Below are 27,882 nucleotides of genomic sequence, written 5' to 3' on the forward strand. Positions count from 1 at the left end.
CCCTCACTCTGGTCAGTCGACTTCACCCCCCCCCCCCCCATTCCCCTTGCCTCGCCCCATCGCTCTTACCTGCATCGGCTGTAACTGCTAATCTCTAATCACTGCGTTTTAGCATTTGTTCAGTGCATTCTAAAGCTGTCAACTCAATCTGTCTCTCTACCTGCGCATTCCAATCCTTCATCAGTCCATTCCAAGTCTCTACCCATGCACTAGTCTCTATCCGTGCATCCTGACTCTCTGCTAGAGCCTACAGTCCTCTCACTTCCGGACGACTATTGGGAATGAGCATTGACTCCCGCTCTAAATGTACTAAGTCACTCTATATCGACTCCCGTCTTGAATATGCCTGGCCGCTCTACATGCCGGCGCATCTTTAGTATGACGGCACACTGTGTATTAGCTCTCTTATTGAATATGTAGCTCATCCTACTTCAGGTCCTGTTTTGAAAATGGCAGGTCACTCTGCATCGATTCCTGTCCAGAATATGACAATTAACTGTACATAGATTACTCTTCTGAATATGCCGGCTCATTGGACATCAGCATCCATCCTAAATATGCTAGCTCATTCTGTATCAACTCCCATCGTGAATATGCCTGCTTGTGGTGCATCAGTATTCCATCCTAAATAGTCCAGCTCACTCTGCATTGACACCCTTATGGATTTGCCAGCTCATTTTCCATAGGCTTCTGTCTTAAATATGCCAAGCAGTCTACATCAACTCCTGTCTTGAATATTCTGCTCACTCTACATCAACTTCCATCTTGAATTTGCTTGTTCACTTCACATCGACTCCCATATTGAATATGGCAGCTCGCTTTACATAGATTCCTGTATCGAATATTCCAGTTTGCTTTAAACTATTTCCTATTTTAGATATGCCAGTAATATACGAATTGACTCTGACCCTGAATACACCAGTTCAGTATATTTTGTCTTCTGTCCTCAGGATACACTCTTACTCTGCATCGACGCCTTCCTTGCATATATCATCTGGTGCACAGACAGAATATCGAGTTTTAAATGTCGCCATACACAAATATCGAGTTGGAAATATTGGGATGCAGAAATATCAACAGCAAGAATATCGTGGTCAAGAATATCGACTTGGAGGTAAGAAATATAGTTTTTGAAAATATCAGTCATTAATATTGTTTGCAAAAATATAGTTGTTTAAAATATCGATGTTTTATTAATGTTATGTATTTTAGTATGTATTTTAAAAGTATGTGAATTTTTTTTTGTATAAGTATTGCTTTTGTTTTTTAATGTAAGTGTTACATTTTTAGAAGTTATTCATTTTATTTTAATTACATTTTGCTTTTTTTTAGTTCTGCAGCAGGTTGTGGGTTTATAGGGGAATAGGGTGGGAAGTAATTTAATTATAATAAATAACTTATTATTTTTATATATTAGTATTTATTAAATTTAGATTTTATAGTGTTCATTGTGGGAATTAATTTATTATTTAATTGGTTGTTAATTATCATTACATTAATTAATTGGTAATTATGTTAATTGTGTCATTTCTTTAGGAGTGGGTTGTGGGTTTATAGGGAATAGGGTGGGAAGTAATGTCATTATAATACATTTATTAATATTTATTTATTCATTAATATTTATTTAATTTATATGTTATAGTGTTTGTTGTTGGAATTAATTTATTATTAATTCTTTATTAATTGCTTGTTAATTATTATTAAATAATCAATTGATAATGAATTGTGTTAATTATGTTATTTTTTAAGGAGTGGGTGGTGGGGTTTGTAGGGGAATAGGATTGGAAGTAATTTATTTATGATTAATAATTATTTGTTAACTAATGCTAATTAATTCATTACAATTTACATATGACACTTGTGTAATTAATTTTAGATGTGAGTTGTGGGTTTTAGAGTGGTAAAGGGTGCTATGTAATATCTTTTAAAATTAATTAATACGTTGTTAATTGATATTAATTTATTAATGTTAAATTAGTTATGGGAATTGTGTAATGATTTTTAGGTGTGGGTTGTGGTGTTGATTGAGGTGGAGGGTGGAAAGTTATTTATGTTTAATTAATTAATAATCAGTTGATCATTACTAATAATTCATCAATTCATAAATATTTATGGTAATTGTTTATTTTTATTTTGTGTGTGGGTTTCGGTTTTATAGGGGTAACGTTTGGGGAGTAAATTCATTTTTATCTGTTTTAATTTGTTTTTTAATTAATTATATTGCTTGAACTGCTAATTACTTATGTTACTTATGGAGGTAATTTTTTTCAAATTTAGATGTGTGTTATGAATTGTGTGGTGTTGTAGGGTAGGAAATAAAAAAGATTACATTTATGTAATAATTTATGTTTTTGATTATAAATAATTTCAATTAAAAATAGTTATTTGTTTGTAAATCATTTTTAACTTAAAAAAATTCTTTCTAGGTATTTGTTAGATTTTTTTTACATTATAATATGTTTTTATCTTTTGTAATTGTTTAATATTTTTAGGTCTTGGCTTGGCAGCGCATGCGCTGTCTCAGCGAGACATAAAGTAATCTGTATGTTGGGTTAAATTTCATGTTATTTGTCTTTTCGCTTGCTATTGGCTTAGCTGTGTTAGTGTTGTTGGTATCTCCTTTTCTGTTGGCTGTTGGTGATTTCCTAACTTCCTTGTAGTCCCGCTACAGCGGTGCCTAACTACTGTGTTATTTCACTCTGCTTGCACTTCTTTCAGTACCATCTGTTTCAGTGGCATCTGTTTTACACGCTGTAGTCTTCCTTTGTAATTGGAGACTTTCGAGCTCGCTGGATGCCCCCACCTCCCTTCTGCTTGATGGGCTCTTTTCTTCGTGGAGTCGCCCCTTGTTACGTCTCGCCTGAGCCACTTTTTATCGTTTATAGAAAGCAGCTGCTTACTCGCACGCACCATTGTACCCCCCCCAAAGTCAATACCCTTTGTGTTGCTTGGCCACATTATTTTATTTATTTGATTTGATTAGGAGCTTTTCCCCTGCGCCGTGTCGATCAAACAAAGCCGTGCAGCAGTTTACTCACATGCGCCACTGTGTCTCGCCTCCATACATTTCCTGTGTATTCAGAGTCGAGTTGTGTTATGCGCTGGCCCTTTAATTCCCCGGGCTCAACGCGGCTGGTGACGCCCTCTTTCACTTTCCACGGGAGCCTGGTGTAGCGCGAAGGCCGGCTGTTGATTGACGCTTGACCTGCTGCTCCACCGTTGTTTTCCGTTGTCTTGCGGGGGTGCAGGCTCGTCACATGCTGCCCCCGCAATGCTGCTAATCAAAGCGGTCCACTCCAGGTGAACCGCTTCTGCTTCGGCGGGGGTGTAGGCTCGCTTTACACTGCTCCCGCCGGCTGGTAGCCCGCTAGAAGACGCTGCTTGAGCAGATGGCGAGGGTGGAGGCTCTTCCTATACTGCTCCCACCGGCCCAACGACGGTTACCGCTGCTGGAAGGGGACAAGCGCAGCCCGGTCTGGCCTGCTGTTTTAGTCCTGGATGTCTAATCCCCTGGTCACAAAGGGCGCGAAACCAGCCCTGCCGTATTCCAATTCCTTCCCAGCATCATCGTTCCTCACACGGTAGGGTTTCTCCCTATTCTTCTTCTGCCTCCTTGTGTCTCCATGGGCCTAGAATCCCCTATTTATCCCCCCCCTCCTCCATTCGGCCGCCGATCCTGGGGCTTACACTTACGGGCTATTTCTTTTCCAGAGAGGGGCTTCACACCCCCGTACGGCGTTGGACCCGGGCCCCTCATGGGTCCGGCTTCGCCTCCCCCCAGCCTGGGTTTCATCTTGCTTCTTCATACCTTCTGCCGTTAATATGCAGCCAAGTAGTGTTTCTGAACTTCTCTGTTATCTGCACGCACTTAACTACACCACTATTTACTCTCTGTACTGCGATGGTTTGTTTTCACTGTTCCCCCTGGAGCAGGCTGCAAGCGCACAACACCACGACTATAATGTCTGGTAGAGCAAAAAGAAAAATATTGGATTTTGCTTTATTGATGCCTTTTTACATGTGTGTGTTTGTGTAAACGTGAGCATGCATGCGAGTGTGTACATGTTGGCGTATATCTGTGTGTGTAAAGTTGGGGGGTGTAGTCTGTGTTCTAAATGGTGTAGCACTACAATCTGTTCTATATCTGTGAGATGTGTGGGTATGTGTGTGAAGGCCACTTGCACCACTGCCGCCTGTACTATACCCAGAATATGTAAGTGAGGCTTGCAGTCCTGCTGCTCGACTTGCCCCACGCAGCACCAGTTCTTTATCTAGGCGGAAGGATGAACACCTGTTCGTTACTGTTTTACCTGTTCTGTGTGTGTATGGGAAGCTTCCACTACTGGTATGCAACCTATATGTTTTAGTGTGTGGGAGAAGCCCACACTAATGTTTCCCATGCTGTGTATGTTCTCTAGGGGCGCTTGAATGTGTTGCAGTGTGTCTTGTATGTGTATGGGGCACTTCCACTGCTACCATCTGTTCTGTGCCTATTCGGTGGTCGATTGATTGCTTGTTCACCGAGCTGCGGTGTGTTGTAATAAGGCCGATTGGTTTTGCGTTTTTTGTAATGTTTGGGATATTCCCAGGTGCTGTCTCCCAAATGAAACATTTGCTTTTATTTTCGGACTTTGTTCCACTTTGGCGTTTGTATTAAACACAACTTGCATTGCTGTAACATGTAGGAATACGTATTTTTTCATACATAACCTATATTTGTAAAGCGCACAGTCACACATGGGTTTCTTGTGGGTGAGTGACAGGTTTTTTGTTTCTTGTTTTACATAGCACTTCTCACCACAAACAGCGTTTGTTGCAATCAATGCATTTTAATGGTACTCATTTTACCTACTTTGCAAGGATGAAATACTAAATCTCATTGCCAGGTTTAAACTTGTGATCGTCAAGCTCCGCGCAGTTCTTAACAGCCAGCCACATGGGGCCTGATGCACAAAGCTATTTTGAAGTTGCAGAGGTCAAAGTTGAGCCATTGCGACTACAAAATAGCATTTTTACGGATTCGCAATTAGGGTTCCAGGCTCAATACAGATTCAGTATTTGGAAAGGGTGTGTAAAGAGCATACCTTCCAAATACCGATTCCTAAACTTATGTATTAATGTTTTGCAACTTACATTTGGTTGCAAAACTTTCATATTTTACAACCAAATCCAAATTGATGGTAACCATTTACAAAAGAGAAGGGGCCCCTTGGGATTTGCGATAAACATTTTTAGAAGCTTTGGTCCCTTGGACCACTGCCTGCTTCTAAAACAAGCATTTGCAATGCAATAGGTCTCGCATTTGAGAGAGTATGAGCTGTTGGCATTATAAACGACAATGCCTTTTATTTACGTGTTGGTTTTTAAAACATAAATGAAAGGAATTGCCATTTAAAATGCCAATAGTTTAAACTCGCGCAAATGCGAGACCTATTGCATTGCAAATGCTTGTTGTATATGTTTTGCTTTTGTTTTTTCAAATCTTTTGTGTTGTAGTTGATATTTTGTTTGAACTGACTCCAAACCCTCTGCTATCCAACACTTTCCCTACTGTTGCACTCACTGGAGTGGGAATAGTATTTTTTTACCTCTTCGCTATCCAACATTTTCTCTACTGTTGCACTCAATGGAGTGGAAAGTCTATTAAATATTTTAATGTTTTAATTTATAATATAATGTTTTTATGAGACTTTATGTTATAGGTGTATGTATATATATATATATATATATATATTTATTTGTACATTTTTATATATTTATAAAATGTTAAAATAAATTAAAATTAATAGTTCATTATTTGTTTTCAAGTAAATATATATATATATATATATATATATATATATATTACATTTTATATATGTATGTTTAGTTTTTCTTAAATTACATTTATTTATTTGAACGGTGAACTTGGTCCCCCTGATGAAGACTGTGGGCGAGACCGTCCCGGACTGTGAAGTTCACGGAGAGATGCAAGATGGCGGCTCCCGACGCAGTGTTCTGCTGAGATGCCCACTGCTGCACCGGCACTTGTGGAGGATCTTATTTCTTCGTATCACGAGGTCGATCTTTTCCCCAATGAGCCTTTATGGCCTGCCTGGCCGAGTGTTGCACCAAAGGCATCAACTCAGAGCAGTGAGCCCGCCCCGCGCTTCATAGCGCACTGGGAACCTCGAGGCGCTGGTCCGTCACCAGACTCGGAGATACATGATATTTATTAGTTTTTGATTTTTGTTGGAAGAAAAGAGCGAGGATTATGTTGTGATCTGCGCTGCAAACAAGGACTCCAGATCCCTACAGGTCAACTTCGTCAGCTGAGTCGAGTCCTCGTCAGCTTCGCAGGAGTCGAGCGAGTCAATCCCGTCAGCGGAGTGGAGTGCGTGTCCGGCATAGCGAAGAGCGGCTGTGCGGGAGGGGCGACTTTGATAAGTTTCCCCTCGATTCTTCTCAGGCGTGAAGTGCTGCAGCACCTGGCACGATCTCAATCGGCATCAGGGCACGGGTGCCGGGCGGGTCAATTTCAGGACGCCAGCTGCAGGGGACAGATTTCGGATCAATTTCACGGAGCAGTGAGTGGAGCGCGAAGGCTAATTAGCCTCGCGCCACAACTGATCAAGTTGTGCTTTATTTTTCAGACGGTGAATTCCGCCAAGCAGGGCATTGCACAGCGTATTGGGAAGGTGGCATTCCTTTATTCTTCATCAAGTGTAAACGGATAAGCTGGGACAGAAAACAGACCTTATTAGGAGGTCCTAAATATCTCTTGCAGGGGGTTTCTAGGATACTGCCTGTACGACTAGTCAGCCACCATTGGACATGGGGGAGGGGAGTAATGGGAAGCTGAAGAAGAGGAAGCAAAGCTCGCGGAGCCTCAGACAGCCAATCCGAGCTCTCTGGCCTTGCTTAGGAGCTTTCTTTGGGCAGTTGGGACTTCAGAGATTTGTAATAATAAAGGAGTAAGGCTCACAGCGGAGGACAGGAGAGGGGCGCTGAGCACTAGAACCCGGGCGGTAGGAGGAGTTTTTGGATTTCAAGGGGTGAGTAGCGGGCATAGTAGGCATCGCGGTAGCAGCGACCTTTTAAGCCCCGGTTCATCCCTCTGTACGTCCTTCCCAGCCTCCCTCTGACATGGCGTACCAGGGATTCGGAGGGTATGCCGGCTACAGTGCAGCACAGATGTCTGGAATGCAGATGCAAATGGGACAAGCTATGTCTGGTGCAGTACAAGGCGTGCCTCCTGGTGCATATCCCGGATACCCATATTCTACTGGCGATCCTATGTGGAGTTACTTCACTGCTGTTGCAGGACAAGATGGGGAGGTTGATGCAGAAGAACTTCAAAGATGTTTAACACAGTCTGGAATCCATGGATCCTATTCACCCTCCAAAGACTCACAGGTGCCGACAACAGGGGAACACAACATGGCGAACTGAGCATCATCCTCTGCACCCAAGAACTTAATATGATAACATCAGGATTGCTGATGTGCAGCGTACTATAAACTTCTGTGAAACGTGAAAAAAAAATGTATTCAAATTACTAACTGTGTGCTTCATGTCCTGGATGATAAAGCTTCTGGAATGGCCTGTGCTAGGCTTTTACCTTAGAGATGGGGCAAACTCATGGCCACAGAGAGAAAACAGTCTGTCCCCCAAATTGATGCTGTTTGTTCCTGTTTAGTACTCTCCTTCTTTGTCTACTTCCTTTGCTCCTATCCCCTCTCCCCTGAATCTCTCCCCTTGCATGCTACACCGCCTAGCCCCCTGCCCTTTTGTGCCCTGTGACTAAGCACTCCTTCTCCCCTTGCTGGGGAAAGATCCAATATTTATACTCTGGAGTCTCAGCGAACCCGCTGAGAGAGTCCACAGCGCCAAGGGAGCCACTCACAGTTGAGGTATGGTATGGCACCCCTTGCCAAAGCACTTCCTCTCCCCTTTTTGGGGAAGGATCCAGTATGTAGGCCTTGGAGTCTCAGAGACCCCTCTGAGAGAGTCTATTGCATATAGGGAACCTCTCGCAACAGAGATAGGGAAATTATACCACATCCCCTGGGACCACAGTTTACCGGACTTTGGACACAGCTTTGACTCGTCTACCGGTTTGTGTCCCGTCACCCTCCCCTCCTCTTTCCATGCTGTGTATCTCACCCTTCCCTCCTCTTTCCCTCCTCCATTCTCTGTCTACTTCCCCTGCTCCTACCCCCTCCCCTGAATCTTTCCCCTTGCCTGCTTTTTCCCTTACGTATAAGTCCTTCTTGTTTGTCTCAACCTTACATGTAACTATGTTACCATGCTCGAATAACTGTGTAACCTTTTTGTAACGATGTAACCTGCAACTATGGTCTGATACTCATGTAAAGCGCTCTGATACCTCCGGGTCTAGCCAGCGCTATATAAAACCTTTAAAATAAAATTTAAAAAAATAAATAATAATAATTTCCTATATTTGTTAAAATGTATATTAAATCCAAATAATGTTTTTAAAGTTAATTTTAATATTTAATATATTTAGCATTATTTTTTACATATATAAAAAAATCGATATTTTGTACATAGATATTTTGACATCAATATATTTTTCCCGGTATTTTTATACTTACCATTATAAATATAGGATGTCGGTATTTTTTACATCGATATTTATGACTCGATATTTGTGTATGGGGACATTTTGGGAGTCGATATTCTGTCAGTGAACCATACCATCTCATGCAACATCGAGTCTGGTAGCTAGAACTAACCCCAGGACTCCATCCCCTGACCCTGAAATCACTCCCCTGGCTCTCTGTCAAAACCAGTTCCACATTCCTAACCCTCTGCCTCATGTAAAAATGTTTCTGTGGAGTAATATTTGTCCTTAGGATATTAAATCTAAAACTGGACCCAGAGCCACAAAATATAGTGCTACTCAATAGAGGACAGATACTTTGACTTTTAACGATCCTGGAATAGGCCAAATATGGCCAACTGTGTCAATCCCAGCTACCTCACTTTCAGCAAAACATCTTACACAACTTTATTGAATTGCACTTGACTTTTTAATTCAACCAGGAGGTAACCTGAGGATGTAGAACTTAGGGCTGCACCAGATAAGTTCATTCATTCATTCACTATGCAAGTACTTGTACTTTATGTGAAAGGTGAGCATGTGGAGGACCAAGTGAGAGCCTGGGAGTCCAGACTGGAAAATGGGAATCTGACATGAGAGGAAGAAGAGAACCACTTACAGCTGGAGGAGAGCAGAGTTTCAAGAGACCGGCTCCAGCTCATCATCTCCTCCAATGAGGGTCTGCGCATAAAAAAGAAGAAAGATATCTGTCAACAGCATATCATGATAGCACAGGAGGATCTTCCCCTGAGTTCATTTCCACCTACTAACCTCCCCTGTAGTATGAACACTTCCCAGCCACATACCTTAGTGGGTGAAAGAGGCACCAATTGAGTTTAGTGGGTAAAAGAGGAACTGGCTGGGTATAAGTCCCCATCCATGCCTGAAAGTGCCGTGACGTACCCTCGGTAGTGGGTCTGCCCTTGAAGGAAGTCCATGGATGAGATCAAAGTGACGGGATTGGGCAAAGTAGAAAGACCATCGATATGCCACAAGGCTTGTGATTAAAGGTGAACCCATTATTTTTATTGTACAGAAACTGCACGGTGGCGTAAGGATTTTTGAGCAGCTAAATTTTTAAATTAATTTGAGAATGATCATGGGAGATGCAACCACATAACAGTCACGAATGAGTGTTGTTAAGGTTAATTACTGTAAAGAGAGCATTACAATCATTCCCTGGAAAGTGAGGGGGTTGTCCGATTTATATCAAGATAGCTAAAGGCAGACCTCTGTTTGTTGTATTGGCTTTACACCTCATCTGACCCAGAAACACAAGACGCCTTGTATTTCTATAGACGGATACTGCACTTGTGGCCAGAGAATGGCATGATGTATGATGTGTGAGACTGCGTTGTTGACACACTGATGCCACAGGCATGGGCGATCACGTGATAATGTTGTCCTGATCCCCATTCCATCTCTGTCAAGCCACCCACATAAAATGGCCCAAGACTTTAGCCTCAACCGGAACCGATAATCTCTGTATTGCACTCTCACCTTGTGGCTTTGTTGAGTCTCTCTGTTTCCTCCAAAGCAGAGTCATTCTGCTCAGACACAGTATCCTGTCTTTGAAGCAAGAAACTCAGCCGTGAATTCATTTGTCTTGCTCTAAAAGAGAAACATAAACACACGTGAAAGTAGTTTTAAATAGGAGAATTCAGTGAGAACCCTTTTGATAAAAGTACATTTGGGAAACATCCTTTTGTAGAAACGTACATTGGGAAATGAATTTAAAGAATCACAGATTCAATCCAACATTATGTAGAAAAATTTGAAAACAGGCTCGAAATGTAAAAGTGTGCCACCCCTTTGAAAAAAAAGTGACTCTTTAAACCCCTTTAAAGAAGATAATCTTGGAAACCACTTTGAAGGAGAATAAATTGTGAAAACACTGCAGGAAGCTGAATTAGTAAACCCATTTGAAGGAGAAAAACGCGAATCTCTTTAATATAGATGAAACCCATTTGAAATTGTGAAACCCAATTAAGAGAGACTTCAAAACCTCTAAAAAGAGGGTAAATTGGGAATGTAAAACATATACGTTGAGGTAAAATCTGGAAGAGAGAAATTGTGAATCCCCGGTAAAGAAAATAAACCTAGGCACCAATTTTAAAGAGACAATTTATACAACTCTTTTACGAGAGGGGAACTGCATATCCAGTTTGAAATTAGTGCATTGTAAAACGTATCTGAAGACACGATATTCGACTTATAGAAAGGCATGGTGAAATAGTGATTAAGAAAAATAGACTGGAAGTGGTTTGTGAGGTTTTTTTACTGGACTGTGAGCTTTGGTGCTGTGCTGCTCATAGATCCAAGAACTTTGGGCGTCTATTTGTCTCATGATTTTCTGATGAACGTGTAGGCTCATTTGAGGAAGGCAGAAATGACATGGTTGGAGTAACCACAATACAAACCTCAAGCATTGGTGGAGGAAATGCAGAAAATTTACGAAGTGCTATATTTAAAGCTAACTATTACAAATTATCGATCAGAACTAGAGAAGTAGCAATATCTGTAAAGAACTCTTTAGGTTGTTGAAAGAGCTCACTGACCCATTTACTAAAGATACCATTACTGAACAACAGAAAACCTGGGGCGAGACGGCACATATTCAGTGTTGGACTGGCTTGTCGGGCAGTTTGGCACTCTGACACTGCCAGATGAGCCCGCTTGAAAGGACCAGTGTGTGGAACTGTTTTTTGAACCCGTCACAGCCCACAGGACTAGCAAAAAAAAAAATAGTCCAGACACTGGCCCTTTCATGCTGGTCCATCTTACATTGGCAGAGGGCCAGACTGCCCGACAGGCCATTCCAACACGGTACAAAATTGCTTTAATTCCGAAGTCCAATAATCTAAATGGGGAATAATCCAACTTTAGATAAAATGTAACTTCCCAGAGGAGATGATGCCTCTGAAATAAACTACTAACCCCACGCCGTGCCTCGGGACTGCCCCCCCCACCCATTTCACAATGTTTATCAAGGATTCTCACAAATGCACCGTTCTCTTTATTTGGGACTTACAAACTGCTAATTTTGGGCTTGTTACATTCTGGAAGTACTGAGAGAAAAAGGAGCCGCCTCTCTTCTAAAAAAACACGCCCCTCGACAGTTCAGGTACAAAAAACTATTGATCTAACCTGTAAATTCCTTTTTATATTTGCTTAGAGTACTACCAAAGCATTTCCACTATTACACATTAACATGCATTCTGATTGTACTGCCATTTTGTATTTCGGTCTTGAATATTGCACATTTATCCTGGCTTCTCGAGTAAGCGTAGCTTCATTTTGAAGTTGGCATAGACAGGGAAGAAACTGCAGATTTAGCAAAGTCAGCTTTCCATGGTACCCCATTGTATATACCCGGCACAGGGTCTTCTTGTATTATTCCCATGAGAAGAGCTGGGCACCCTAAGTTTCATATCAAACCACATGTTCTATCCGCTGCTTGCTGTATGAAATAAAGTCAGGCATTAGGTGAATGTTGCACTGTATGCTGCAGCGGCTCAGATGGTGATGAACTGGTGGTTCATTAAAATTTCAAAATCAAAATTAGAGCATTTTCCTGCTTGCTATATTTTTTTATTCAACATTTATAAGGCTTCAGCAGGGCTTCTCAGAGTGTTTCTTTTCTCTTTGCTGATAAAACTGTAAGAGAAAGCTACAGTTTGTTGGTGGCATAATTTTGTCTAAGTTGATAATATCTTGGGCAATAATAAATCTGCCTTTAATCCTTTAAAAGACACTGCACAGCTTTGCTGGAGATCCAAAAACTCCTCTTGTATGTTGCTAACTTAGGCGATTCTGCCCTGCTGGGTTTTTCAGAAAGGTTCTATAACCTAGTCTACATTATTCTCTTGGCTAGAGTGGGGAGCCCAGACTCAATGGTAGAGTTGGCCAGTACATGCCTGGAGTCTATTCATTGGGCAAGAAAAGCTAAAGTGATGGTTGACTGAGAGGGTCTGATTCACAAAGGTAACACACGTTTAGGTAAGTTTACACTTTTGAGTAAGTTTACTGTTTTTTGGTATTCACAAACTGCTCTTCTGTAGTAACTTAGGGCTTGATTTAGAGTTTGCGGGAGGGGTTACTCTGTCACAAACGTGATGGATATCCCGTCCACCTAATTGCAAGTGCATCACAACCTCTGGCACTTGTAACAAGTTGTGCAGGATATCCATCACATTTGTGATGGAGTAATCCTAACTCTAAATCAGGCCCTTACACTTTTATAGTAAGTCCAGCACTACACATGGTCTATCACTGGTACCGGAACACCCTCCCATAGAAAATAATAGAGATACAGACTTAAAAGAAAATCCCATAGTTAATAATGTTAAATTAAACTATTTTAAATAGTTCAGAATATGTATATATTTATATATTATAATGTTAAAAATATAAAAAATAGTACATATTGATTATTTCATTATAAAATATTTAATAACCCGAATTGAATTAAAAAAATTATGTAACAATAAATATGTACTATTTTTATATATATTTTAACAATAAATGAGATTAAATTATTATTATATTTTAGCATTACATTATTAATATTAACTGCAATTTGAGGGGGGCGGGCAGGTAGTTTGGAAACTAACGTGCAGGTCTGCAGGGAAGGGAGAGTTCAGTGAAGGGAAGGGTAGGCAGGGTTGGGGATGCTTTTTTCTTTGCTTATGTTCTATATAGTCGCCAGCAGGGTATATTTTGTAAAGAGGGGAAACATATATATTCATACCCAGCACAGAGATGTTTGGGAAGAGAAAACTATCTAGAGATAATCCAGGAAACGGAGGGACTAGACCTAAATGGCCACAGTAATCACATTAATGGTCTTGTCCTGGAACGTAAACGGCCTGGGCAATAAAATAAAAAGGGGAATGTTTATGCAGGACCTTAAACGGCACTCTCCAGATGTTGTCATGATACAGGAGACACACCTGAAAGGAAATAATTGTTAGGCACTTGACAAGTATGGTTACAAGGTGTTTCCCCAGGGGAATGGGTTTCCTAGTGAAGAAGTCGGCACCTTTCATTCCTCAACAAATATGTGCCAAAATGTTAGGGAGATATGTAACACAGACCAGGCAGAGGGATGAAATGAAGCAATTTTTTTTTTCAGTCTATGTCCCACCTAAATTACAAGATTCTGCACTCCCAGAGATAAGTTTCTTGTTGCTTCAGCTCACCCAGGCATCCCCGTGCTTGGTGGATATCTAAATTGGTGAATGATGCAGAATTAGGGAAACCAAGAGAGGCGTCAGGGAGATTGGGGCCCCAATGCACTTGGAATACTTGATATATGGCGAGCACAACTCCTTAGTGAAACTAAATACGTTTTACTCGGGTGCCCATAATAGTTTTTGTTCAATAGACTATATCCTAGTGCAGCATTTTCAAACTGTCCCATTTGCAGAGGTCAGTGCTCTGCGTTTCTCTAAGTATGTGCTTCTTGGCGTCATTAATCTCCATCTTGAGCACACGGAGCTGTGTGACTCTGCGGTGTTTCTGGATTTCCTTAATCTGGCGAACCTTTCCCAATGGGTTATGGATCCCACCCATTTGGGCGGGCATACCTTGGATATCATCCGCTCCAATTTTCCTATTTTAGTGGTGAAGCCAAGGCCAGTTGCTTGGTCAGATCATTTTCCCTTATTTTTTTCGTGGGACATTAAACATTCTTGTCGCTCTGCTAATCGTTATCGCCCCCCTGTTATTAGGAAAGTGGACCCTGGGTGGTTTAGGAGCTCTTTGGCTGCCTCTCGCCCCTCCTTTCAGGGGGACTTGGAAGCTAATGTGTCCCAGTTTGCCGACTGGCTCTCAAGTTCGATTGAGATTTTGTCTGTTCCATGTCAACGAAAGATGAGGAGAGAGTCCCCCTCTAAGCCTTGGTTTACTCCTGGGCTGAGGATTTTAAAACATGAGTGCAAATTACTGGAGAGAGCCTGGCGCTCCAGTGGATATTGTGCCATTGCTAAACGTGCCCTTAGAACCAAACAAAAATTGTACTATACGGCCATCGGAGAGGCCAAAGGGATGTACTATTCTGACCGCATTGAGAGGGCCAATAACAATACAAAGACATTTTTGCCATTGTACAAAATTTCTTGACGCCTACTGCCCAAGTGGTAGTGACACCTTCCTCGGAGACCTGGTGCAACTCCCTGGCTTACTTTTTCAGGGATAAAATAGTTAGCATCCAAGAGACGTTTTTGAACTTCCCGGAGAAGATTGATGGTGCCATGGTGGTGAGGTCAAGTGACAATCCGGCTCCTTCCTTTTCTGCATTTAGCCCGATTTTAAGATTCTTAGGGATTTAAAGTCGGGTTCGCCTAAAGATCCATGCGCTGCCAGACTGTTGTCTGATGTGGCAGATACCATCAACTTAGAAGTTAATCATTTGATTAATAAATCACTGCTGGGGGCGCATGTTCCGCTTTTATGGAAGCAGGCGCTGATTCTTCCCCTGCTTAAGAAGACATCTCTTGACCCGCTTCTCCCTGAGAATTATCGCCCTATCTCACTCTTGCCTAGTCTGGCGAAAGTGTGTGAGAGAGTGGTTATGGCTCAACTTACTAACTTCATTGAGAGTTCGGGTTTGCTTCACCCGGCCCAATCCGGTTTCCGTGCTTCTCATAGAACGGAGCTAGCCCTGCTCGAGGTAACAGAGGCAATCCGTGACTGTTTGGATGCCGGTGGGAAAGCGGCTCTGGTGATGTTAGATCTCTCAGCCGCTTTCGACACCGTGCCCCATTCTCTGCTCCTGGTTCGTCTATCTGAAATTGGCATCGCTGGTTCTGCCTTGCAGTGGCTCCGGTCTTTTTTGGAGGGTAGGTCACAACAGGTCTGGATCCCCCCATGTGCCTCCGTACAACTGCAAATGACTACGGGTGTGCCGCAGGGTTCATCCCTTAGCCCCCTGTTATTTAACATCTATATGACTCCGCTGGTTTATCTCGCGGGGTCATTGGGGGCTAGAGTGATGGCCTATGCTGACGATACTCAGCTCCTATTTTGTTGGAATAAGGACGAAGACTCGGTTATGGCTGCGCAACATTGTTTGTCGTCAGTCTTTCATTGGCTGGCTAATGCCCAATTGAAATGCAATGAAGGCAAATCCGAAGTTCTCTTCTATGGTTCCTCTTCCTCTGGGTTTAGAGATAGGTTCTGGTCTCTGGGTTTCCCTCGTCCTACCATTGGTAAAGGCGCAGTAAAAAATCTTGGCGTCTGGTTCGAGGAGAACTTGAATTTTGCAACTCAAGTGAAGAAGCTGGCTGGTGTTTGTTTTGGTATTCTTAAAACCCTGCGGAAGTTTCTTCCCTTTTTACCTGGTAAGGCCAAAGAAACTGTGGTTCGTGCCCTTATTCTATCCCGTTTGGACTATGCCAACGCCCTTTTGGTAGGCAGCCCAGGATATTTAGTTAAGAAACTGAAGGTTGTCCAAAATTCAGCGGCCAGGCTTCTCCTGGGCGTGGGCTCTAGGATTAGTGTTCGTTCTCATCTGCGCTCTTTGTATTGGCTCCCAGTCGAATCTCGTTTGAAATTCAAGATGCTCTCCATTGTTCATCGGACCCTTTATGGTCTGGGTCCTATTTATTTGCGTAAGAGGTTTGCCTTTTACACACCAGGGAGACTGCTGTGTTCGTCGGCTCAGCTTTTGGTCCAGACCCCCAGGTTTAATCGCCAAAGACTGGGTGGGAACTCCTTTGTTCGTAAAGCAGGCCTAGCCTGGAACTGCCTGCCGGTAGCGCTTCGGGCTACCCAGGACCCTCTTTTGTTTAAAAGAAAACTAAAAACTTTGCTTTTTTAGTGTGATTGGTTTGCCTTTCTTCTTCCTCTTTTCCGGAACTAGCGCCGGGACACTTTCGAGTAGCTGCGCGCTGTACAAATTAAAGATAACATAACATCTGGCAAAAGGAATCTTGGACCACTCTCCTATTTGGGTTGAAGTATGGAGGATGGTTAAAGATGTGGGTGGGTTGGATTCTGGAACCCTAGTATGTTAAAAGCAGGGATATATGGAGGGCTCATTACTGGCACAGATAGAAAATGATGGAACTATAATCTCAAAGATCACACTGTTAGAGGCCTGCAAAACATTGATCAAGGGGCAGGCGATATCATTAATTACGGGAGCAAAAAGAATACACAGATGGATATGTTAAAAGAGGACAATGCTTAATTGGAGCCGGTGGTTTCCGGTGCTCGTCACCGGAACTTAATTGTCATCACCGGAGCTTGTGATAGTCTGCCACAAGGTGGCACTGTCTGGCTAATTTAGAGATAACCACAACTACAGGTAATTATTAATTCAATATACATTAAAAACAACTATTAACTGCTGCCAAGCCATTCATATAGCTTTGGAGGCCTGAAACAGTCTGAATTGTCGCTCTTGTGTGATGGTTGGTAGTTGTGTTGTTACTATCATTGGCAGCATGGCAGGGGCAGTGTGGGGTGCAAGCTGCAGTGGCCTCCTGACAAGCGCCCTGGGACTTGTTTTATTACAAATTAAGCACTGGAAGAGGGAATCCTTAGTATGGAGCAGCTCCTTATCATTTCACTGTATTTTCTTACAGCCATCTAGTTTAGGTGGCCCAAGTACATCTCTGGACAAGGGCCTGACTGCCATTGTTACCTTTGACACAGGGCAGATTATATTGTTATTCTAGATGTGTCCATGAGGTATAAAGTTCAGTGTATATATAAATGCTTGCTCTGTTTACATTGCACCTTTTTTAAAAATGACTGTCAGTAATGTTCCTATTGCTCAGTTAAAAGTACAAAATACAAATCAAGTTTGTTTGAAAGGAAAATATAGAGCAGTTCCTTGGCTCACAGGAAGATGATGAATCAACCCACAGACTATGCTTGAATGTTGAGATCATGCCGAAAAGGGCACTGGCGCCACTTTTCTATTCTATTTTATTCTAGAGGTTATATGAAGTGGTAAATAAATCAGGATAACTATTGGATTGGACACGGCACAGAGATCACAGTAGAAATTGGGTCTTGGAGGTAAAAAACAGAAGGGACATTGGTCAGAGGCAACATTGAAATTGCGTAAGGAATTGTGTTTTTCTACTCAAGAACATACACATTCACTGTTTCAAAGTCCTCAGAGGATATACAAGATTTCTTTAAGGACTGTCAACTCCCTTGGTTGTCGATGGAAGACAGGCAAGCTTAGGAGGCTGAGATTGGAGCTGATGAGATTGCTGCCACAATCCGGGATCTACAATCGGGCAAAGCAGTAGCACCCAATGGGTTACCCATCAAATGATGTAAAAGCATGGCTGCCGAGCTATCACTGTGAATGTATGACGTTACAACGCATACATTTACAACGCATGCCTTTACAACGCAGTTTTTACATCACAACATCCTTTACAACGCATACATTTACATCGCATGCCATTACAACAACATTTTTAAAACTACATTTACAACGCATTCCATTGCATCGCATTATGTTTACAATGCATACCATTACAACGCATACCAATACATTGCATTTAAGGTAAGTGTTGGATAGTATAGGGGTAAAAATTACTCTTCTAACCCCAGGGGGTGCAGCAGTAGGGTAAGTGTTGGATTGTGTAGGGGTAAAAATTACTATTCTTACTCCAGGGGGTGCAAAAGTAGGGTAAGTGTTGGATAGTGTAGGGTTAAAATTACTATTCTAAATCCAGGGGGTGCAACAGTAGGGTAAGTGTTGGATAGTGTAGGGGTACTATGCGTTGTAATAGTATGCATTGTAATGATATGCGATGTAATGCCTGCGTTGTAGTGACATGCGTTGTAGTGTCATGCATTGTAGTGACATGCAATGTAATGGCTGCGTTGTAGTGACATGCGTTGGAAAGGATGTTGCAATGTAATGACTGCGTTGTAAATTTAGTGAGATGTAATGACTGCGTTGTAAAGGTTGTTTCCCATCCCCACATATGCTCAAGATGTTTGTTGAGGTCTGAAACCAGGACAGACTTCAGTTAGATCAGAGATTAGCCAACATAGTAGTAATACCGAAGGAGGGCAAACCACCAGACAAGTGTGCCTCTTATAGGACCATATCATTGTTAAATTCTGAAGCCAAAATACTCGTCAAAGTGTTGGCGACCAGGCTGAAGGAAATAATTTCAGCCCTAGTCCATCATGATATAGCTGTCTGTATGCGAAGTAGAGGAACTAAGCTTAATCTCTGACGAATATACACAGTCTTGGTATATGCCGGGAAAATACAGGAGCAAATATTAGTGATGTAGCTGGATGTCACAATGGCATTTGACACTTTTGAGTGGATCTACATGTTTGTGGTCCTGGATAGACTGGGTGTTGGCCCACAATACAGGCAATGGATATGGCTCCTCTACTAACAACTTATGGCTATGGTAAAGGTAGACGATACAAGGTCAACACTTGGGACAGGGACTAGACAGGTCTAATCACTATTGTTGAAAAATATATATATATCCATATAAATTCATATGTATGCACTACAAAAATATCATGCTTAGATATAGCACACTAACATGAGGCCCGGAGCTCCAAAGGGCTTCCTATCTGACCTTGACTGGACAAGCTTCAACAGCTATTCTGAACCACCGTAGAGGTCACTTTGCTTGTCCTGATTTCATGATAGTTTCCTTATCTGGTTGGGCAATTTGCTTACACAGGGCCGAGCCAGCCTTTCATGGTCTGCCCATATCTAGCTGTTTATAATTGGCATGGTGCAGATCTTTCACATCCCTGTTAGCCATATTTGGCTTGGCGCCTTATTCTAGTTCTGCTGACATGGCATTACTAAAATGTATATAACACCCAGAAACCAGTCACTTTGGGAAGAAGCAGGCTGAGCGCTCCTAAGGCAGGAGACCTGACTTCTTCCTTGCTGATTAGCAAAGATGCATGCATGCGTACCAATAAATACATTTCACTCTGTTTCTGAGCAACCTGCTGTGTCTGGCAAGTTTCATTCATTTGCTCCTGGGAGGGTGCACAGTATTTTCCAACAGTCGCCCATGATTTTCAGGTTAGCATTGGAGCTCCTCGCCGCCTGGCTCCAACAGAATCCACTGATTATAAGATTAAGATGGAATGATGCCTCTTTGCTGATGATGTGGTGCTTTACATGGAGGAGCCCGAACTGTCAGTTTCTAGGGTCCTGCAGACATTTAGAAACTTTGGTACATATTCTGGCTAGCTAAAAAAAATGGGGGAAATAACTTATATACTCACTCTAACTCGGAGAATCCCAAGCTTGCCAGAAGACTGCAAAATGCCCATTGCAAGGGTGGGGCTCAAATACCTGCGCAATTATGTAACCAGAAATGTATGAGTGTTCCTTGATCAGAACAGGAGTGACGTCAGACAGTGGAGGGCATTGCCACTGTCACTATTAAAAGACACACAATTGATGAACGGAATGCAGAACAAATCAAAACATTCACACCCAGTCAAGAGATCTGGGTTAAATCCATCATTCTTTTGCTCACCATGCCCCCCCAGTTTAGACCTGACTATATGCAAATCAGTCTTGACCCTGTGCCTCATGGGAACAGTCCAGCCCGAGTGGGACGGGTATGCTCAGACGTGAGTCTCGTGCTCTCCATACCACTGGAATCAAGCTATCCTGGCTGAAGAGGGGTGAAACCCCGAAACCGGTCCTAGGATGCTTGGTTCCAGTCCAGGGCGGACCTGGCTTGGCAGTTCGGGCTGGACTGTTCCCATGAGGCACAGGGTCAAGACTGATTTGCATATGGCTGGGTTCAAACTGGAATGGCATGGTGAGCAAAAAAACGATGGATTTAGGCCCAGATCTCTGTACTGGGGTGAATGTATGACATTGTTCTGCATTCTGTCCCTCAACTGTTGTTTTTGCCTTTGTCACCCTGAGTGGGACGGGTATGCTCAGACGTGAGTCTCGTGCTCTCCATACCACTGGAATCAAGCTATCCTGGATGAAGAGGGGTGAAACCCCGAAACCAGTCCTAGGATGCTTGGTTCCAGTCCAGGGAGGACCTGGCTTGGCAGTTTGGGCTGGACTGTTCCCATGAGGCACAGGATCAAGACTGATTTGCATATGGCTGGGTTCAAACTGGAATGGCATGGTGAGCAAAAAAACGATGGATTTAGGCCCAGATCTCTGTACTGGGGTGAAAGTATGACAGTGTTCTGCATTCTGTCCATCAACTGTTGTTTTTGCATTTGTCACCCCGAGTGCAACTGTTGTTTTTGCATTTGTCACCCCGAGTGGGACGGGTATGGTCAGACGTGAGTCCCGTGCTCTCCATACCACTGGAATCAAGCTATCCTGGCTGAAGAGGGGTGAAACCCCGAAACCGGTCCTAGGATGCTTGGTTGCAGTCCAGGGAGGACCTGGCTTGGAAGTTCGGGCTGGACTCTTCCCATGAGGCACAGGGTCAAGACTGATTTGCATATGGCTGGGTTCAAACTGGAATGGCATGGTGAGCAAAAAAACGATGGATTTAGGCCCAGATCTCTTTACTGGGGTGAATATATGACATTGTTCTGCATTCTGTCCATCAACAGTTGTTTTTGCATTTGTCATCCCGAGTGGGACGGGTATGCTCAGACGTGAGTCCTGTGCTCTCCATACCACTGGAATCAAGCTATCCTGGCTGAAGAGGGGTGAAACCCCGAAACCGGTCCTAGGATGCTTGGTTCCTGTCCAGGGAGGACCTGGCTTGACAGTTCGGGCTGGATTGTTCCCATGAGGCACAGGGTCAAGACTGATTTGCAAATGGCTGGGTTCAAACTGGAATGGAATGGTGAGCAAAAAAAACGATGGATTTAGGCCCAGATCTCTGTACTGGGGTGAATGTATGACATCGTTCTGCATTCTGTCCATCAACTGTTGTTTTTGCAACTGTAACTATTAGGCAGGGCGGCACTGTTTAAGATGGTGCCTCTGGCTAGGTTTCTTTAAGCACTCAAAAATACCATCTTCCACATCACAGCAGCATTCTTTAAAAAAGTGGAGACTGAAGTTAGATTGATATTAGGGTATGGGGCCCCCAGGCATTGCACTACCCGAATTGACAGGGGGTGTCTTTGCTGGGGTAGTGGCTTTACTGGATATCAAGAAATATTACTGGGGCACACAGCCGGCAATCATCAGTGACTGTGTTTTTGCATCTCAAGAAGAACCAGCAGTCAGGGCATATAGATATGCAATGGCAACAGGGACTATCCGGCAGCACTATACAGAAACTGGCTACCATAAGATCTACTCGCTCACACCCAGGGGACAATGATGCACTAGCGGAGGTGGGAAGTAAGAAGGATCCTCCAAATAGGACCTAAGTGATATTACAACATTGGCAGACTTATGCATGGAAGGAGGCATGATCCTCAGAGACTTTCAGGAAGAATATCATTTGGTGGAGTCTGAAACATACAAATACCTCCAGGTCAAACATGCCCTTTCTTATTAAAAAAGGGAATGAACTAGCAGATTCCTGTCCTTTGGAAGCAAGGATACTGACTGACCCCTCTAGCCTCAGGAACTCCCCTGATAGCTTGCAGAGACTCAAGTTTGACTTTGAGGCAGATGTGGGGGAATGTGAGGAGGAGAAGTGGGAGGAAGCATTGATGCACCTCACAAAATAGCAATATGCTCTGGGTTTAGACTCATACAACTCAGCATTTTACATACATCATACTATTCTAAAGTAACCCTGCACCTAATGGGAAAGAATGACTCTGAGAGATGTGAGAGAGAGGATGTAAGTGGGCTCCTTCTTCCATATACTTTGGACATGTCCTGAGATACAGCGTTTTTGGAGAAGGATTGAGGTCTCTGCTAAACTGTTTGTGTTGAATATGTGGGGAGAGGGTGAGGTCCCTAAGTATTCTAAGTTGTGGATACCACTTGGCCTAAATGTAGCAAAGTGCAATATTTCCAGGTGATGGGGAGCAAGGGCCTGCCAGGCCTGAAGGATTTGAAGAAACAAAGGGGCTGGTGTACGCTGGCCGAGAAAGTGGTATATGAGAGTAGGGGATGCCATAGGAAGTGGGAGAAAATATGTTATGCATTGAAGTCCTGCGAGCGCCTGCGTGTGGGAAAATAGAGTCGTTGGCAATCCCTCTCCAGAGGCTGACAAGAACACAGAAAATAAGTGGTGGGAAAAGGTCTGGACTCCTCCTTATGCACTGGAAGCTAGTGTGAATTGTATGGATGCTGGTTACGTAATGTTGTTTTGTCTGTATATAAAAACAAATAAAAATATTTATTTAAAAAAAAGCTGAAGGTTGTATAGAAAAGTTGCAGCCAGAACAATGCTTAATTTAGTGATGTGAAAACATGCCTACCTTGTGTTGAGGACATGAATGCCGATGACCAGCTGTGTAAAATTGAAAACCCTTATGTTTGCACACAGAACAATACATCAGCATGCCCCAAAATACCTGCCCAAGAAATTTGTACTTTAAATCCCAGATGGAGTCTTACAACGGACAATAAAACGTGTTGTGTACACCAAAATGTAAACTGAAGATTTAGTGAAGTCAGCTTTCTGCCATACCCCATTCTATCTTCTTCCCAAGGTCTCCTCACATTCTTCCCACGAGAAGAGTTAGGCATCTGCTCGTCAGTGTTTATCTTGAGTTTAACTATGGGTTCTTTTTCTGTTTGCTGAATTGAATAAAGTGTATAACAGTGTATTGAATTTAGCATATATGCTCCAACGATTCAGGTGGTGAAGCACAGGTCCATTGACATTGCAACTCACACTTGAAATATTTGTGCTGCTTGCTATAATTCCTCCATTAAACAGGTTGTAGACCTCAATGGGCTTTCCCAAGTATCTGCTTCTTTTCACAAGGCCATCAAGAGGGCATTTCCATGATGGCTTGCTCAGCTTCCAATACACTTCTGTCCACAGTGAGAAGTATTGTCGAATATTGTTGAACTTCTATTAATTGAGAAATCAATCAAAGCCTTTCTGTTTTAGGGTACTGGGTTCTCCTAGCCCTTTCAGTGCTTTGTTGACATTCGTTTAGTTTTCAGCTCAACATAAATACTTTGTGACTTGGCATATCTGTGGCTGAAGTGTGTGTCACATCAGTGTTAAAAAATTCATTAGGTACAAACTCACCAAGCAAGGAAAAAACAAAACTTGACCCTACTAGCCACTCTGAGATATAGTACAGGACAGGGTCTGGAATGAACAAGTGGGGATGGATTGCAAGGCCCCTTAACAATTCACAACCAGCAAGGTGACCTGCAGCAGTACAAGCAAATATAACAGAACCCACGATCCCTTCCATCCGATTCTGCTCATGGAACGTACACGGTCTCGCAAGCATGCTCGAAGACCAGAACCTCCTTCCTTTCTTTCAAACCTTCTTAGTGGTTGCCCTTCAGGAGACTTGGGCCCAAGAACCATTTGCCATCTGTGGGTTCCCACGCAGCGCAATCCCTGCGACCAAGAAAGCATAATTCGAATGCAGCAGAGTAGGCCTTTCAATCTAATTGTCCAAAGCTTTAAAAGTCTGCAGCAAAGGGCAAAAAACGGACTCTAACAACCTCCAAATATTGCATAGTACAATGCCATGGGGGCACACAGCCAGCACAACCATAGTAAACCTTTATGCACCACCCAGCTGCAAAGAGCAAACGGGGACCTTGAAGAAGTTGTGTGACAGCCTCTTCAAAGCAGGGGCGCCCCACCCGCACTCCATGATCATAGTCATAGGAGACTTTAATACGTATCTGCCTGGCACATCACCAAAGAGCGAAATCACTGAGGCACAAGAGCACCAATGGGACATCTCCATACAAGCAAACACAGAGTGAGGGAGGAGGGACCAAAAGGGTCTGAACCTGCTCGGCAAATTGGAACATCTGGGTTTTAGGGCCCTCAACGGTCGCTATCAAGGGGGCATTCCTCCAGCCATGTCCTTCCATTCCACCAATGGCAACTCCCTGATCGAATACAGGTTTGTATCTCTTTCTTTATTAAAGCAAGCATGCCCATTAAAATTGGCGAAAGAGCAGAGAGCGATCATTTGCCTTCAGGAGCTCAAACGTGTTCTTGATGTGACTGAGAACATCCGTACCTCTGACCCACCGGGTTCAACCTACCTGGCCGACTTAAGGAGGGTAAAATGGACCTTGGCCAACATGGAATTCCTGGAACAGGAAGCTAAATACCACTTAAAAACAGACCCATAGTTATAGGAAATCTCCAAGAGAAAACTGGGTAGCCTTCATAGCCTCTTTCTCCCAACAGCATGCTTCAAAAGTAAACCCTAAACGCTAGGCCGGAGTAAGTGCATGAACAGGGCAATTAAACTTCTGAAGAAGGAATTCAACAAAGCTCTGAGAGCACTGCAGCAGTCCCCTAATAATAAAAACCATTATAGCCACCCGAAGGCTTAAGAAAAAGGAGCTAAAAAGGGTGGTTTGGAGGAAAAAGAGGGGAAACACAGAATCCTTTTGGGACAAGCTTATCTGTGATACAAAGCACTATAACCCCAATGCTTTCTGGTGAACAGTTAATGCTTTAAAAAACACATCACAGTCACGCCCGGAATCCACCTTCCCGAGGAAGCCCAGGCCACTTTTCTTTTTGCACACTTCAATAACAATGCTAGCCTAGAGACCCCACCAGTATGTCTAGAAGTGGTCACAGCCAACGAGCACGGTGCATAGGGTACACTGCCCAGCGGCATCGGTATTTTGCAAACTATAGATGAAGTCACAGTCTAAAGACAGGTAACCAAAAGCAGAATTGCTGGCGCACCTGGCCCGAATGGAATTCCCCAGGCCATTTACAAGACCAATTCAGTAAAATGGGCAGGGCACTTGGTCCCGTGTTCAATCAGGTTTTATCTGGTGTCACGATTCCAAAATCTTGAAAAGGGTCCATCATAACACCCATACTTAAGGGAGGTGGCAAATCAAAAGCTGAAAATGTAAACTAATTGCTCCCATTGATAATGAGGCAAAGTATTCCATGGGCATCCTACTGGAACACAAAAAACGGGACCCTGACAAACATCATTGCGTTGACACTACTGCTCGATTCTTTTTAAAACAGCGAAATCACCAGTATACCTCTGCTTCATTTCCTACATCTTCCCCGTTAACTGTGTCAACCAGAACAGGCTTTGGAGTAAATTAAAAAACTGGTCTGGACCACCAGCACTTTCAAAAGTGATTACAAATCTATACTCCAACACCTAGATTAGAATTAAGCTGGGCAATGGGGCCAACCTCTCCAAGGCCATTGCCACATCCTGTGAGCTCCAGCAGGGTTGCCCCCTGGCCTCGACTCTCCTCAGTCTATTTTTGGCAGACCTCCCACCAGCCCTGTCTTCCGTCAGCTCCCATGCCCCGAAGCTTGCTTCCATCCCCCTTTCAAATCTCCTCTACGCTGACGACCTGGTGCTGATCAGCCGGACAAAGGCTGGGATGCAGCGTATCTGAACACGACCCAAGAATATTCAATAAAAATAGCCTGACAATCAATATTAAGAAAACTAAAATCATGGATTGTTCCAGGGATACAAGTGGTAAAATCAGCTGGTTTTTTGAATCTCCCAATGTACATGAAGTCAACGAATACAAATACCGCGGACTCACACTCGATTAAAGAGAAACCTTCAAGCCGCAAAGGGAAGAAATAAAAAGGACAGGGCTAGCATTGGCAGCTGGCCTTAGGGTGGTATTCAGGAACTTGATCTGTTATATAGCCCCATCTTAGAAATAGCAAGGGCTAAGGTGATGCTAACCCGGGTGTATGGATGTGAAGTTCTCCAGGGCAGGGTCACAAAAACTCTGGACAACACGATTATAAGAATCTACAAGGAACTCTTCCAACTCCCAAAATACACCTCACCTACCCAAATCAGATTAGAACCCAGCCTAGTCAGCTGGAAGCAGCAAGACGTGCCACTTTTACTACCATGTGCTGCAGGTTTAAATCCGGCGAAAAGAATATCATCAACCACAACGTTTGTCTGCAAATAAGTAAAAACACAAACTCAGCGGCAGGAGAATACCTAAAAAGATCTATCAACTTGCTAGGTCTACTTCATCTGTGGTCCCTATCGCCAAGCCCTGAAATGTTCTGAAGTTCTATGAACAAATTCTCAAAACTAATTTCATCCCTGGAGGGCAAGGCATCCCTCAAGAAATGCGCCCAAGCGCGGATTGAGCTTAACAGTTACTCTTCCCTTAAACCACAGCAATACCTGGACGAGGACTTCAGCAGTAGGATTAAGGCTAACTTTTTAAAACAGCGCCTAGGCATCCTCCCCTCTAACACCCATGCAGCACCATGGTTAGGAGCAGAAGGTGAGACCCTGTGCAGGCTTGCGGCTTACCAAAGAGTAGGCAATTCACCTCATTTGCCTTTGCAGGGCCACCTCAATCCTGCGCCGCCGCTGGCTCCGACCATTTTGGAACCAGGCAAGGTGTGTACCTGCAGACAAGTCATAATAACTTGCCTAAACGCCGGTGATCCCCGAGTTATCTCCCGAACAGTAAAGTACCTTCAGGGAGTTGACCAGGGACTAAAGAAAGCACCCCACTTGCCAGAACAGCTCTGCCAGCCTCGAACATCTGCTCCCCATGGCAACAAGGGTGCATTTTCCTTTTAGTCACCTCTATGGCTCACGCGTTAAGGCGACGTCGGCCTACTTTGCTGCCCCAACCTCCCTGCACAAAGCACTTTTTCTATCAATGGGCTAAACAAGCCATTTGCACATTTGCACTGATAAACATTTATAGCAAGCCAACTACCTCTACTGCTTTTTTAAACAACCTTTGCAGAAGTTCTCTGCTAAGCAGACTTGCCGGCAGCCTTAGGTAAGATAACAACAATCTATTTTATATGAATGCCACGCAGCCCCGTGCACATTTGCACATTGAAAGATTCCAATAGTCTAGTCGACAGATCAGTAAATTGAACCCACTTTGAATGGCCGGTAAGCAGCTCTGTGCACACTGCATAGAGAATATCCCCCAACATCCTAGTCGACAGACCTAGGCACTGAATACCTCCTCTTTCCTACCTGGCATGGACTTTTTCTCACTTTTATTGTATTTATATTTATTTATTTATTTTTTCCTCTTATGTTGTAATGGTTTTAACTAATTGAACAATTAAGTTTACTTTGACATCTGTAAAAATTAAAGGTAAGTCTGTTGCATGTTCGAGTGCATTGGTAGTGCATATGAAGCATCCAAAGGTGTTGTTTTGCCTCACCAGGTCTACCAGGTACAGTGGTGTCTT

At 43.2% G+C, this 27,882-nt stretch overlaps 1 protein-coding gene across 2 annotated transcripts in view; it reads right to left on the minus strand.

The window, feature by feature from the left end:
- The window catches only part of LOC146832975 (regulator of G protein signaling 5-like), a 74,106-nt gene that overhangs the window by 15,512 nt on the left and 30,712 nt on the right, over window positions 1–27,882 (minus strand). For both annotated transcript variants that reach the window (XM_085600518.1, XM_085600519.1), the window contains exons 4-5: window positions 10,106–10,216; window positions 9,225–9,286 (exon numbers count right to left, since the gene is read on the minus strand). In XM_085600518.1, the coding sequence (XP_085456644.1) occupies window positions 9,225–9,286; window positions 10,106–10,216 (173 nt within the window). The remainder of the gene's footprint in view (window positions 1–9,224; window positions 9,287–10,105; window positions 10,217–27,882) is intronic.

Source organism: Triturus cristatus, chromosome 4_2, assembly GCF_964204655.1.
Source record: "Triturus cristatus chromosome 4_2, aTriCri1.1, whole genome shotgun sequence".
NCBI classification, from domain to species: Eukaryota; Metazoa; Chordata; class Amphibia; order Caudata; family Salamandridae; genus Triturus; species Triturus cristatus.